The sequence below is a fragment of the Pseudopipra pipra genome, chromosome 3, assembly GCF_036250125.1.
Source record: "Pseudopipra pipra isolate bDixPip1 chromosome 3, bDixPip1.hap1, whole genome shotgun sequence".
NCBI classification, from domain to species: domain Eukaryota; kingdom Metazoa; phylum Chordata; class Aves; order Passeriformes; family Pipridae; genus Pseudopipra; species Pseudopipra pipra.
Genome location: NC_087551.1, coordinates 71,137,639 through 71,153,760, shown reverse-complemented (window position 1 = coordinate 71,153,760; position 16,122 = coordinate 71,137,639). Strand labels below are relative to the sequence as shown.

The window sequence follows — 16,122 nt, the reverse complement described above, 5'->3', positions numbered from 1 at the left end:
CCAGACTTGCAATTCTGTAAGAGAGCAGAAGATCTGGATGATAATCAAGATGCAACATTATAATGAAACTTTTGAGGTTGTTTCCTTTTTAATTTTGTCTTGTGACAGGGTTCTGTTCTGATTTCACTTACATCAGGCTATGTCTGACTTTAAGATGCCTCTCATGCAGCAGCATGCCTGAGATCAAAACTCAGCACTGATGGTTTCTATTCCCCTCCTAAATATAAATTTCGAGGTGGTAATAAATACCAAAACAAAAAAGATATTCAGTTTTAGTGACAGAGAAGCAAATTGATGCTGAATGTATGTGACATTTTTTCAATTTTCCTCTTGTTTTTCCTGATGATGTTTTGTGCTAAACATTACATTTGCAGATGCAAAATTTAAAGAACACTTTATCTTCAGCAGTGAGAAACATAACATGTAATTTGCGGCTTCAGCCAAGAGTGATGGCCTTATTAGTAATGGGAATTTACTGATTAACTGCTGTTAGCAAAACATCATCTTCAAACCTGTTAGTCTGAAACTGGCAGCCGCTCTGTCGGCAGGAGCTTTTTTATTTCATCTCAGGGGAGTTCTGTAGAAATATTTCTCATTTAAACAGCTTCAGCTTTGGCCTTTCAGTAATTTTTATGGTCTCAACTAATAGGTTAACAATTGGTTAAGAGCAACTATCAGCTTAATGTCAAGTCATTCACAGGGAAAAGTTCAAGGAGAGAAGTAACACTATTTCAAAAGATGGCTTATTTTTGAACAAAGAGCTCCTGTCAGTTTTAAAAACCAGAGGGTTAAAAATGAATGCGAAAGAGAAATGGAAAAATCAGCACCGGGAAGGAAAGGCCAGGGCTCTGAGTGGGGCCAGGAGAGGGGTGCCAGGGTGGGGAGAGGGGCTGAAGGCACACCATAGTGCCTGTGGGTTACCTATGCTCCTTGGCGGCCGGCACAGTGTCTTGGGGAGTGTGAGTTTGCAGGCTGGTAGGGATTCAATCCCTGCTGCAGCTACTCCTGAAGTGCTAGTGTGGGGAACCTATGAAGATGCAGCTACTGCTACTTGCAGATCTTCACCCACACTTCAGGTCCCCGCAGTGATTCCCAGGTTCAGAGGATGTGCTTTATCCTAGCTCCAGCATCATGTCCTCTTACAGGTCATCATGGCCTCCTTTCTTTTGCTCATAATTCTTTCATCAACTTGACCCACATTTTCCTTTTTTAAAAAAATTTTTTTGGCTTCACATTTTCCCTACAATTTCTGTCTTTTCTATTTTGTCCCAGTCACAAACAATACCACCAGTTCCCAGGCTCTTATTTATCTCCAGGCATTCGCCCATTCTCCTACCATCTTGTCTCTCAGACCCAGCTCCTTACCCCTGCTCAAGATGCATCTTTCTGCTTCATGCTCTCTAGGCGTTAACAGGGTGCTGAGCAAGACTATGAAGGATATGTATGTTCTTCCTCTTTGCTTCCGTGTGAGACACAGAGCAAGTAACTGGCTGGTCTTACATGGCGTGAGTTCCTATACGTGGAAGGACAGACAGGCCACTGTTGCCATCACACCTGATAATTAGGAGAAGAAAAAGTCTGCTATACAAAGAAATTTACATAATAATTGTAGAAAGCATCCAGATCTTTTGTTTGCTTTGCACTGGCAGTTTTGACAAATGGTGTTTTACTCTTTCCTTATATATATGCATGTATATATGTTTATATACGCATGTCTGTATATGTATATAGACACATATTCATCCATTGCCTGAGATCTAAATCCTGCTCTCTTGGCTGTGCAAGGCAGGAATGCTGATGTCTTATTTCCCCTTGTGTGATTCCTTGTGGAGCTGGGATGTGAGGCCCAGCTGGGATCTTTAGACAGAATAGTAAATGAAAAGTGCCTCATGGCCCATGTTATTCCGTGATCTTCAAGATCAATGCAGGCTTCCTGAAGTCCAGTCTACTCTCTACACTTTTTATAATCAAAGCTTTTTCCCCTCCCCCTAGTATTTATTACAGACAGTGTCTGAGCTTCAAACCAAGGCGACGGAGCACTTTGCAGACACATAAACCAGCAATGAAGTTAAATTGCTTCACCTCAGAAACCAGGCTCCAAATGACTTCAGACAGCTTCTAAATATATTCAGTCTGAAGGAAAACTTTCTTCTGGCTTTAAAGCCTGGAGATAAAAGAAGGGTCTGGTGAAAAAAAGGCAAATTTGTCCTCGTCAGAAGAGCCAAAATGCTGCACTTCATTGTTTAGGGGCACAAGGGAAGTATATGGCCGAGGTCAGGCTTGTTGTATGAACTGGTACTTAATTCCATGACCCACTGGAAATGTGAGCATCCATACCAGGGGAGAGGATCCTGTGGCTGTCAGCAGGAGCTGACCCAGGACCTTGTGTTGACTCTACCAAGGCCTTTGTCTGCTCAGCAGTGGGATATCTACTTGCCTGCTATTTCTCCTGCCCCTTGAATGGAAGTGCAGCAACAAGCTACAGCTCAGGGTGAGCAGCAGCTGGGTTGCTGTATATCTCACAAGCCTCATTTTTAGTCTTAGCATGCAAAGGAATAGCATTAGAAGAAACAGCTTTTAAACATTGTTTTAAAGTCTACGTTAAACTCAGGATTCATAAAGAGGGGCCAGAATCAACAAAATCAAGGGGTGTCCTAAACCCACTTTTCTTTAGTGTAGTCCCTTGGATACATTCATCTACCTTTTCTGTGATATTAGGTCGTGCACCTTATTTCTATCTGATTATGGAGAGCAATAAGAAGATAGGACCCAAAGACTATTATCCAGGGCCTATTCTTGCTTTTGCTGATGTGGATGGCAAATTGACTTCAAGGGAAACTTTGTCATGCTATATTGCTGAAAGCAACATAGAGGAAAGTGCAATTAAAGGGTAAAAAAGAGGGGAATCATTCAGTGCAATGTATTACTTGGATAGCTAGAGCTGACTCTACATAGCAGAGAAAACATTTCTTATTTTCTAGGGAAAGTTTCTTAATGGTAGTTGAGCTGAGATTTTTTTGGCTCTTTTTCAGGCTTTTTATTGAGACATTGATAGAGTATTCCAGTAGCTGCCAGTGTGTAAAGTGGGCAGATCAACCTTGAAATATTTTTGTCTTGGGAAAAAATTGACTCTTGCTTTCTCCCCAGTGTAAATCCAGAATAACAGTAATGACTTCAGCTGAGCCACCTCAGATTTACATCAACATAAATGAGAGCAGGGTCTGCCCATGCAGATGCAGCCTGAGGGATTAGGCGTCTGCCTGTGTGTTGTACCCTTGCTTCAAATTGACACCCTAGCCTTAATTCAGTGGAGAACCAAAGAAACTGCTTGCCCTGCAAATGAGCATTGAAGCTAATGTATCCCGGTGTGGATTTATCAACAGGCTGACACCTCGGTATCCATCTCTTATTTGCATAGCAGAGAAATGTGAATCAAAATGTGAGATTAGTTCTGCACTGATCAGGATAGGAGGTAATTCTGGCATTAGCAGAGCTGCTGGCTCAGCCACAGGGAATTTGGTAGGTAAAAGTGCTTTGTGTGTTGAACACAATGAACACAGCAGATGTGTATAGACTGAGTCCAGGTTCTTATTTAAAAAATAAGGTTTATTAGATAAAACATACATAGAACCAAATAAATCCAATCCTTTATTAAAAAATACAGAAATAATTTTGCAATAGTAAAAGAAAGTACTGGCTTTTTCTATGAAACATAAATCTGAAGGTTTGAGACCTTTTTATTTTATCACAGACGGTCCCCTTCCATACTACAGTCTTAAACATACTGCATCAAATTGTGAAACCCAAGCAAAAGTCTGTTGTACAAAATTAAGAACGTTTAGATCAGTATTACTCAGCTTAATTAATATTTAAACAGTAGCATATAGCACACAGAACAGGCAATATACAGCTATACATTAGAACATGCCTCTAAATAGTGACAGAGAAACAACTGGAAGGAATAAGTTGCAGTTAATAAAGAACGATGGCTGAAGAAATAAAAAAGGAATCACAGTTTGACACTATATTTGGTAAATGGTTGCATATGTATTGAAACACTGTACACATGAAGAATGAATATTTTGGACCCACCCATATAGAACATGCTAAATTGACAGTTATTATTTTGCTTGGATGCATGAATATGTATGAGGTGTACATGTGGTGGGCAGGTGCATGTCTGTGTACATACATCATACCAGTGAGTACATACACGCAGAAAGGCACACACCTCCACAGCTGAAGACAAATCACTTCAATAAAACCCTTTGAGGCAGGGTGAGAGCAATGCTAATATGCTGTTTGTCATAATTGTGCCACTCCTGGGACTCCAGACATTTTATTCACATGCTATTCCCACCCGTAAGTTCCACGTTCATTTTACCTCAGCTCTCCCTGGTTTGCATATTTGCAAAGTGAATACAAAACTATTCAATGTAACGCAATGTTCACTGTTAGAGATGGTTTATTAGGGGAGGTTTTGATAGCTAAGAAACAGCAAAGTATAAAAGGGTTTGCATTGCTTTTCCAATAAGTAGAACTAAGGGACAGATGTCATTTCCCCAATTATTGTTAGCATCATATGGTAATCCTGGCATAATTAATAATATATCCTGTATGTCATCTTTAGTAAGAATTCTTGATCAAAAATTGAGAAAAGTTATAGTCATCTAAACCTATGTAGACATCAAAGCAACCCAAATTGTTTATCATCTCCTGACAATAATAGAAAATGAGTGGACAGCAGAATGAACATTAGGCTTACCAGAATTAGAAATCACCTAGATTCAGCATGTTGAGCATTCAACTTGAGACAAAGCTCAAGGCTCATGGCAGTGATACAAATGTGCAGGCTTGGCATCGACTGGCACAGAACTGCATTGCTGCATGGGGACCTTGAAACTGCTCACAGGGTAAGATGTATCTTGTTCCTCTCTCATTGAAAGAAAGAAAGAAAAAAACAAACAAACAAAAAAACCAACCAACCAACCAAAAAAACCCAGTGCCAAGGAAAAGATATGTAAAAGATGAATACAGAAATCCTGATTGTTCACCAGTGAGCATGACATCGGAATCCTTGCTCTGACACTGGTGGGGATGGTCTAGATTTATATCAGCATCAGGAAAGAAGCAGCTGAGGAAGGTTTACACAGCAGGGCACAATCAAACACTGTAAAGCTGGGTGGTGCTGTGCACTGGGGATAGGGCATCATCACCTTTGGGGGCAGTGGTGGGTGCACCGAGGGAGCTGCCATGGTCTTTTCTTTCCAAGGAGGCACTCAGGCAGCATCATTTACATCATAATCCATGGGGCTGCTGCTAGCAATGTTATACTGCCTGTATAAATAAATAAATAAACCCTGCCACCTTTTGCCATCAAGAATAGAGTAGGAGCCTGGTGACAACAGTGTGGCAGTGCCAACTTGAGTAAAATCAAACTGAACAATGAAAAGAGGTGGGAGAGTCTGAGCTAAAGACTTTCAAAAGACATCAGCCTTACCTACACATCGCATCAATTCATAGAACCACAGAGCAGAATCATAGAATAGTTTGATGAGTCAAGTCAGCATCATTCAAGCCCATAATCTTATCATGACAGCACATTTTTATTATATAGGAAATCTCATTATTTACATTCTATGTATAATATACACACTGGCAGGTGAAGGATGCCTGGTGAGCTATTGTACGTGAACTGATTTCTCTGTTTTGAGAGCAGTCACCGAGGAGAAGCCTATGCCATGTGCTGGACAGGGTCCTGTTGTCTCCTTTGGGATTTGGATGACAGCAGCCACACCTGTTTTTCTAATTATATGAGCTGTGGAGATGTTATGTCTATCTGTAGTAAGTGGTATAGGCTGTAATAAATTTTGGGGTGACAGAATGCAAGACAGTGTGAGTTTGAATCTTGATTGTAACCAAATTGCTTGTATATTCAGGTTTTATTCTCTCTAGCAGATTTTGTATATGCTTGAAAAAATTAAAATAGTTACATAGTCGCTTGATATCTGATGTCTGTCACAAAATATCTATTCCTAGGGTTGTACAGTACTGAGAAAGAGATGTCATTCACCTTTCAAGGTTAGTAGATATATAAAAAGTCCAATGTTGCAAAATATCTCCAAGATGTGATGAAAGCAGCCCACTTATATAGCTGCTACAGAAACTGAGGCTTATCTAGCAAATCACAGAACATTAAAAATCAAAGCTAACACACTTTGAGCCCAATTAGCAACACAAAAACTGATAGCTGCACATACATCAAAAAATCCCTGTAAATGCTTCACTAGCCTTGGAAGCTAATGGTTAGGAGTTGGAAGAGAGTTCAGTGCAGCATTTGAAAAAAAAAAAAAAGTGTAAGCAGGAGTTGATCTATTTTGTGGCCTGATTTAAGGCTGCCACTTTCCAGCTGGATAGAAACTGTTCTGCTCTCATCCTTTGCACTGTTTGGAAACAGAGACCCAGAGCCAATATCTGATCTCATTCCCACTGGTAGAAGTATGCAGGAGCCCTACAGAAGCTACAGTCATTACTCTAAACTCACGCTTGTGCATCCATGTGTGAATCTGCCCTGCGTTATTGCGTGTATTTCAGTATGAAGGATGAGGCTGTATATATTGAAGTGCCAGTTGCCACATAGATTTTCTCACATTCTTAATGTAGGTTTACAAGCATGGCCTTCCCTCACTGCTGCTTTTGTTTATCCCACCACCACCTTCCAGCTGGCCAACACCACTTCTCTTTCTTCTTCCAGCTTAATGGCTCTTTCCTACCTTCTGTTGCCCTTATCATTGACAATGGCACCTCTTCTTTCCAACCAACTTTCTGATGCTGGCTGAAAGCAGGCTGGACCTTCTCCAGGCCTGAGGAAGCAATGTTGGTGGCTCTGTGCTCAGCACACATCGATGCCCACACCTGCCTAATGGTGTGCCATTCACAGGTCCAAGCCTGGTCCATGTGGCCATCAGCAACAGGGTGGGAGCCAAGGATTCATCCCAGTGAGCGGTGTAACTGAGACTGTTCAAAACAAGGAGCATTTAAGCAGCTTGAATATCAATAGGCAGCTCAGGCAAAGATGGAAGCTAGAGGGGGAAACTGCACTCACCCTGCATAAAAGTGCTGAGCCTTTAATGAGGTATTTATTGCAAATAGTAATCAGTGAACTAGTTAAAAACCATCCTCAAAAAGTGCCTTTCATGCTGGTGAATGAAGGCAGTGGAAGGGTTTTTGTGTGAGATAAAAAATATGTCAAAAATATACAGACAACCTTATTTAAAGATGTCAGTGAATGGTAGTCTTTGTCACAGCAGAACAGGTACAAGACTTGCCTGTGAAGGGCACTTGATTGAAAGAATAGAAAGTGTTGCAGAAAACTAGAGAGAAGGGAAATGAAAGAGCAGAGAAAAGCCAAAAGGTAGAGAGGGAGTTGCAGCAGGGGCAAAGGTGATGTCCATGTTTACTGAAAGATGGAAAGGAAGGAAAGGAAGCAATGCTGCAAGAATGGAACAGAGGACAAAAAATGGAAGTAACTACAGTGGGAGGATAGGAATGGAAAGGGATAGGAAGTTCCAGGGAAAAGACTAGATAGCAGAGGAAGACTGAGACAGAGAAGAGTGAGGGCAGGGTGAAGGACTAATTGACCTTAAAAGGCCCATTTGGGTGCTATTTTTCAGGTGCATAAGGTAGATGCAAGTAAGGGCTGTGTGAGGAGTAAGTCAGATGCGGACAGCACAGAGAAAAGCTGGAATACAGGAGAGCAGATGGTCTTATGGGTAAGGCACTAGATTTGACCAGAAGGTCTCGGTTCAGGCTCCTGGCTTCACCAATGGTCAGGTTTAACAGTGGAGGTTTAACAGAAGGGGGCAATACTGTTCACCTTCATTGAAGTTTTCCTTCATTTTTCTCAGTGTTCTGCTATTTTCCACTCACATGACTGTGGGAAATTCATGCCATTGACTTCTGTCTGTTTTCAGCATTTGTCTGCAATAGGGAGGGAAAATTGCCTCTAGGAAACTCTTCTCCTTAGGTTGTCTCTTTTGCCTTATCAAGCTGCCAGCTCTCTAAGGCAGGCTGAGCGTCTCATAGTATGACTGCACAGCACTAGACACGATCCCTACACGTCGTTGTGACACAAATACTGATAGTGAGTTTTGATAACAGCAGCCAGAACAGCTTGCATTTAAACTCCTAGTATTGTCAGAGGAGAGATCTATTAAATGAGATACTGATCTTATTTACACTAGTAAAAAATCAGAATAACTCTACTAAATTTACAGAGTAAATAATTCTACTATACCATTTACAAGGTCAGTGGAAGACTGGAATTTCGGTTGGTTTCTTGTAAGCATATAGACTGCGTAAGCAACAGATTTTTTACTACAAAGTTTCTGAGAGGCATAAAATGAAAAGCTGGTGTATGTTGACCTGCTACACAGCTGTGGCTACAGCTGCTTTCTAAAGTTTTTGTGTCACAAGAAAAAAAAAAGAAAATAAATGAAAATATGTTTTTCTTTAAATACTCACTCTTACCAAGCTGATCAGAAGCTTTCTGGATGCTACAGCATATTAGAAAAGCCATGAAGAAGACAGACAGTTTTTAGAGACAGTGGAACCTGTACATGTGGATCAATTCACCATACTGCCACTACAGCAAATACAGGGACATAAAACACATCAGGAAACCATCAAAGTGACGGATAAAATTAATCACTGTTCTTTCACTGGCTTGGATTCACTGCAATTCAGAAGTTCTTTTTCTCTCCTTCTGTGTTGCAACTGAAAGATGCTGAAAGCTGTGAAACTGCTCCACTCCGAAATGTCCTCATTCCTGTACACAGGTTTTTCCCATTCACCACTCTTTTGTAGATATCTGACAATATGAAGTTGGTTGCATGTATTTTATGTTCAAAAAGGGCAGCATGATCTCAGTTTTATATAGCACTAATGGAAGACTATGGGTAATAAACACGTACTGTGCTATGCAGAGCAAGTTCAATACAGACCTGGCGACAGGGCACAAACTCTGTGGAGCTCCAGTGAAGCCTGGGACTTTCCCATTTTTGAAGGACATCCTTCCTAGCTGCTTTACCATGCTATTATTTCACTCACTTCACAGCCTGTCTGTGCAGCCAGACAAGCCTCTCTGAGCAACATACACACACTCATTCTCCTGTCCGGCCTCAAATGCTTCTTTTTGGCAGCTGCCCATAGACCAATAGGAGCAAGACTCTGTAGTCAGAGATGGAGTCTCTTCTGAAGCCCTGTCAGATTATGGCACTACCAAGAGACTCAACTGTTTGAAGTGTGATGAAGTGCCTTGGATGCTGAAGGAGCCAAAAATTGTGGGTCACTGAGACTCATTTTGAAAAGTTTTATTTTTAAATCCCACCTCAGGCTTTGCCTCAGGAATGTGTGGAAATCTCCCGGTGAAGTCATGTTCAAATCAGGGCAAGTTTCTGCCTAGTGGCACGGCTGAAATCCTCGGGGCACAAGCTTTGGTTTGCTCCAACGCGGAAAACTCAAACCACCCTCTATGAAGCTCTTAGCTAAAATGCAAAGCTAACTGGAGAAGGTGTTGGGATCAGGTAGAGGTGCAGCTGGAAGAACTCTCTACCAGGAAGCTAGCAGCTCTCCCGGGAGCAGGGGAGAGTGGGCTGGCCAGCGGAGGCTGTCTCCATCCTTTGTAAGGGAGGATGAAATACCTTGTTAGGCTCTAGTTACTATGGGACATGGCTGAAGCTTGACCTGTTTTATGAGCCAAGCCCCAGTCTTATGAATTCAATAGAATAACTTATGTGGACCTCAGTGGGATCTGGGTTTGGCCTAATATGCTTTATTTAGCATCTTGAGTGAGGGAAACATTTTTCTTTAGATTACAGTTGAAAGATTCTTGGGTTTCTGCTTAAGTCTTACGGTGGTAGTATATTGCACACCCATATTTCTTTCTTTTTCTTTAATAAATCACTTTTCTCCTGTACTTAACCTTTGACCAAAACCTGTCTGCTTGAACTGCAATAAACCTGGCTGGTCAGTGATGTCTCTGCTGAAAACAATCCACTTCAACCACACTATATATGCACTGGCTGACCCCCAGGCTACCACATCTCTTCCTTTCCTCCACTCCTCCAATCCCTCTTGCTCCAGGTACTTGTGAGGACTGGAGGCTTTGGGAGCAAAGGGAGACAGAGATTATAAATACTTGTTTGTGTAGCCGTACTTCTGAGGCATGGGGATTTGCTGGAGCTGGGGCCAGAATGAGAGAGCTGTGCTCGAATCTATCAGATTTGTGAAGTACAGATGTGATAATTCCACTGCAACCACAAAAGAATTTACAACAGGAAGTGCTGCAGCTGTTGCTTATTAGCATTAGTACAAATTACGCAAAACAAATTGTTAGCAGACATGTTTCCATAATGTTTAACTCCTGGCAGTGAATAAAAGTGATTTTTTTTTGAGCAAAATTCTAGATTTCCAAGGGAATCGATTTCCAACTGCCCGTGAAGGGAGCACGGATTGGAGAACAGCATGCAAATACTGCAAGGTATAAGAGGCAGTGTGTGCAAGAACTTGCCTGCTTTCTCTGACAAAGGTGTTTGAATTTGGGACAGCAAAACCCCTCAGACCAAAGCCCAGGGCACAAGACCTCTTTCCAGCAAAACCAGTTTCAAACCAGGGTAGCAGCTGGTTTTGGTCCTTCCATACCTGCTGCCTTGCTGGAATGAACCAGCAGCAGGCAGTCCTTTTGGGCACCTTCTCTGCCTCCCTCCTTGATGCTTGGGGAAGAGCCAACCAACTGGCTCTGGGGAGGGAGGCTGCATTTCAGAGAGGGGAAGTGCCTGAAAAGCATTTAATTTTAATTAATTAAAAGGGAGCATTTTATTCGTGCCTCCCTCTCCTGTGCCAACAGAGGACCAGTTGTACTCGGGTGGATGTCTGACCCTGGAGATGCTCCTTCACGTGGTGAGCTGAGGGGTCAGTCCTGGAAGGACCTGGGGAATCACCCTCCTGTTGTCTTTTTTCAGATAGAAACCATTCAAATGAAAAGAGAGAGAAGGCACTAACTAATTAACTGAAGATTTGGGGTATGTTTTGGGGAGGTAAGAGCCGACAGATTCCTCCCTGAGCTTGCGCAGCCCCCAGACTGCACAGCGAGGGATGGGAGGGTGCTGCGTCCCATGGGCAGGAAGGGACCACGGGGTGGCTGTGCCAGGGCAAGAGGAAAGGCCACCATAACTGCTGCAGTCATGGCTGGGCTTTGGAGGATGGTGTGTGCTCCTGTTGCTGATCCAACACAGAAACTTCATCAGCCATTTTCTTGTTGTTTTGCTAATTGCTGGTTTTGCTAATAATGCTCTATTTAATCTCTTGCAGCCATCCATTCTTTAAGAAGGAAGGAAGTGTAACTCATGAAGACTGCTGACAACCTATAGAAATTCAGCAATCATTAAGGGTAATAACAGCCCAGGGTGATGCTTTACCTGCCAGTCCCAAGGGTGCCTGCCTGCGTTAATCACACTGTGCGAAGCTGCTAATGCTGCAAAGGCTACTGCACTCCTCAGCCTGCCAAGCAAGACAGTGGGCTCTGAGAAGTGGAGGTATTCCCAGAGGCATTTCTTGAAACTCAATTAGGTCTGGCTAGGAAAGGAGGCATTTTCTGGTGCAAGAGAAGAGACTGTGATGTCAGGTGGATGGGAAAGCAATGTGGGTGGCCTGTGTTGGCAGCTGATGCTGAGCTGGTCAGCCATGCTAGATGCAAGAAGATGGTCTGCCAGGGAGGACTGTCTCTGTGCTCCCAACACCTCATAACTGTCATTTCAGCAAGGGAGAAGTGGTCCCCAAATCCTTGGACTTTGCCTGCTTGCTTCTTTTTTTTAAAAAACAGTGAATGTTCACAAACAATTGAAGCTGCCTGAAGCAACCAAAGTGTCTTTTGATCCAGCTATGAGTGCTTAGAAGTAAAAAAGAGGCACATGTGTTGCTTTTAAAGGTATCACACATCCACCCACCTGTTGGGAACAACTGGGTTGGCTACAGCCTGAAGCAAGAGCTGGAAAAGAATAGCAAGTGAAGTAATTTGTACAAGTGATGTCTAGAGCAGCAGTCAATGGAGAAGCAGCTGACATGCATGTTCTGGTTCTTCAGCGCCTGTTCTGAGGAAAAGGCCTGACACCCTCAGCACAGCAGAGCTGCTTAACTACCTTCACTAATAAGACTTGAAAGAGAAAAATTATTTACAACTGCAATATTACTGCAGTAATGTGTGTCTCCTAATTGCCTCTCAGTGAAAAAAAAGCCAAAAACCCAAACCACCATACAAAGAGGAATTCTTGTTACAAGCATTACTTACATGTAAAATGAATCCTCTTACTGCCTCCCCTGTGAAAAACAGAACATTAAATCTCATGGCCTGGGCAGTCCTGACGTGTCATATCAAATGAGATAGCACCACTGACTGTACACATCAGATACATACATGAAAACTATTTCAGCATATTGAATCATATGTATGAACATCATTACCACCACGGAGTCTATTAACACTGCATTGGTATTATCAGCCCTCTTGGCTGTAATGTCTGGAGGTGGGAGGGGGGATGGAAGGAAGGGGTGAGACACAGAACAGGAAGGATTCTTATTCACAGAAGCCTGGTTCTGGGGTGGCTTTTTTTTCCCGCTCTCAGAATGAAATGTGAGGCTACAGATTCTCCAGGAAAAGACAAAAAAATGCAAAAATCTTCTTCGAGCACAAATGTTCTACTTCCAAAATGTCAAAATGATGTTTTGACATTACTGAAAGCTGTAGTTTCAGTTAAATAGAATTTAATGTTAGAAAGTGACATGCTTTTATGAAGAGTTTTGATTTTGACAAAGTGGGATTTTCCAGCACTGAAGCCATCTGATAAAGTCTAACCAGCCCTGACTATTGATATATTACAGCAAGATGGGGTTTAAAGTGGAAGAATTAAAATCACCTTTTGAAAAAGCACAGAGGTTAACTAAGTTCAAAATTGTGGGGAAATAAAAAGAAAAGATTGTCTGAGGACTCTCTGAAGGTGATATTACTAATACAGCAAGATTTTTACATATTTTGGGAATCTTTTTGGGAAACCTCCCAATTTATTTAAAAACTGTAAGAGTGAAGAATCAACTGTAAAAGTTTGATGTTGAAGAAAAGTCACCTCTGCCTCAACCAGATAGCTGACTGAATTTGCATTCTTTATACCACAAACACAAAATGATGTTGTGTTGGATGAGTGTTGTGTTCCAATCATTGGCACATTTAGGGTTCCATATATTACATAACTCAACAGTATATGACTTTTCAATTAACACAATTGTTCAGCTATTCCTATTAAGAGTGTTTTGGCATGCAGACAGGATTTGCTGAAAGCTGATCAGTCCTGTAAAGATACAATCCTGCGAATTTATGACAAATTCTTTAATTTGGGGGAGTAGTCCCCAAGAATTTAGTGAAAGTCTTATAGGATGTGGTTTCTCCTATTTTTAGGGATTTTCAGGATTAGGCCTTGAATGGGTAGGAGTTCTAGACTAGCAACATGCATCAAGTTGAATTTTATTCTAAGATGTATTTTTGGTAACATTCTTTTCTACATAAACAGGGTTGAATAGCATGATGTCTTGTGTATTATCAGGACCTCATTTCTCAAGTCAGCTGAGCCAACTAGCTCTAAAATCACCTGCATGACTTAAAAATGCTTGCTGCCTGTCCTTGTCATGCACTAAGGGTTTAAACTATATGGACGTGTCCCCTTGTAGTCTTTCTTTTAGATGAAAACAAGAACATACCCATTCCACAGGTTACTTCCTCAGCTTGAGGAAGTAATCCTCCCCTGACTACATGGAGTATCAATGGGCACCTTTTAGATTTGTGTAAGAGGCAGAAGTGAATTTTTAATTCACTTGAGACATAAAGTCCAGCACATCTATCTGTGTACTGAAAACCACGGTGCAATCAGAAACCAACCCTACAGCATCTGTGCTGGACCTGACCATTATTGCAAAATGCAGAGATGTGCTCAGGTCCTCATGAGGAACACTCCCACCCGGCTCCCTCTCTTTTTCACGGTGCAAACGAAAACCCAGAAATGCTGCCCAGAATTTTTTTCTTAGAGTGCCACAAACTGTGTGCCAGATTGTAACGGCTCGGGAAAGGGAGCTGACAGCTGTGCATGCCAGACACTGTGGGAGCTGTCCACCCCCTGTTTGGTGTAACGGGAAACATCCTGTCAGAAACACTCTCTGCATTTGGGCTTTTCTTGAATTAATTATCTGTAAATGGTAACGCGCTTATCCTGCTGGGAGTCTGTGACTCCTTGGCGGTACTTACGGATGTGCTCGCTTTGAGAGTCATGGTGGTCAAAGCTCATCAGGTAGAACGGCGTCATAGCTCCAGCCACAAGTTTGTTAGGGCTGCTCCCTCTAGCGGGGAAAAATACCCTAGCTGGGAAAAAACCCTTTCCCCCGCTATTTTCTTTCTTTCTTAATTTTTTTTTAAACTCTCTTTTCTGTCTTTTTTCTCTTTTTATTTTTTTTTAAATTTTTTAATTTTTTTTTTTAAAGTGAATAATTCAAGCTTTCCAGATAGTGCAAGACAGCTCCCATCAGACAGTAGGTGACCAAATGCTGCACTTTTTCAGTCCTCGAGCAAGGACAGTGTAGCTGGTGCCCAGCCGATGCAGGTCAGCGGTTACTCCTCCGAGGTGGAACTATGGCAAGTGAGGAACATTTCATTTGTCTTTTGGCAGTCCTCAGCATATGCTGTAACTACGTTTGGTTTTGATTTTCCACTTCTGATTACAAAAATAGGACTTACTATAATCATAATAATATTGATGATACAAAATAATTATTGTAATTATATAATTTTTGGCATATTATTAACACAAAGCAGCACAAAAGATCCCACTGGATTAAAAACAGGTGACAATGCACAAATGTTAAAAAAGACCAAGTCTTCGTTAAAAAAAAGGGAAAAGCAATCTGCAAATGAATGCATTTCTGTAAGGCAATATGTTACCTTTAGTTTTCCATCTAGATTTAGCTCAGATTCTGTTGTTCAAGAAATTGTTAGAACTTGGCTTGCTTGAGCTTATCAATGTGGTAACACAGTTTCAGCGCAGGTCCCAGTTTCAGCCCTAGGTATTTCATGATCATGTCGCTTTTCAGAAGTAACAAAGCATTGCCATCAATCTCCTGGTTTCAAAAGAGAGAAAGAGAATCAAATGTGTTAACGTCCTTTCCCCCACTGCATTCTGACACATTAAACAAGGTGAATTAGTAACAGCACGTCTTTCAGGGGTAGGTGAAATGCCATGCATTTTGAAATTTCATTAAAAAAATTGAAATCTGAAGTATGCTAGAAGGAAGATGTAAAAGAGAGTTTAATTAAATACTACTTTTTATTCTCCAAGGAACTTTAAGATTTTTCTAGGTTTTCAATTATTTTGCAACTAAAAGGAAGATTTTTTTAAAAATCAGGGTTGCTCTAAACCCAGTTCTTGGAAAAGCCTAGAGAGAAAGGAATGAGTGATGGAGAGAGAGGGATGTGGCCAGGGAACTGCTGACAGCACACCTCTCGATCTCAGTTCCAGCTTTGTCCCTTGCTATCTGCATGTTTCACGTATCTCCAGTACGCTTATATCCAGTGAGGTGTGTATATAGCTGTACATACCATATATATATATATATATATGCCACATATATATATACACCATTCCGTATATATATATGAATTCTTTTCTTAAATTGAAAACAGCAGTAACTTGCTTATTTCATTGCATTTATTAATAAAATTTGTTAAATTTTAATTTATCTCCCATGTAAATGGATGAAATTGCCACCCAATTCAGTTGTTTACCCCAGATCTGTTGGCTTGACAACCTTGTGAAATTACAAAGTACTGTACTGAGCACAAGGTAGCCGTAGTGCACAGAGTAGTTCACACGTAGGTCTCTTTCACTATGAACTGTGTAGAACACAGAAGCTTTCAGCTATACTGTCCTTCCTTGGACCCAGTCTCTTTTTTCTTGACTATATTAGTGGATCTGCTAAAAAGTACTTGCCCTCCCCATGGTCTCCAGCATGTTTACATACTTGGACCAT

General features: G+C 41.5%; 1 protein-coding gene across 3 annotated transcripts in view; it reads right to left on the bottom strand.

Annotated features, from left to right (window-relative positions):
* Window positions 1-3,585: 3,585 nt before the first annotated feature.
* The window catches only part of SCML4 (Scm polycomb group protein like 4), an 82,039-nt gene continuing 69,502 nt past the window's right edge, over window positions 3,586-16,122 (bottom strand). For 2 of the 3 annotated variants that reach the window (XM_064649839.1, XM_064649840.1), the window contains one exon: window positions 3,586-15,213. In XM_064649839.1, coding sequence (XP_064505909.1) covers window positions 15,088-15,213 — 126 coding nt within the window. In that variant the 3' untranslated portion in view covers window positions 3,586-15,087. The remainder of the gene's footprint in view (window positions 15,214-16,122) is intronic. The other variant, XR_010429315.1, reaches the window with a different exon arrangement.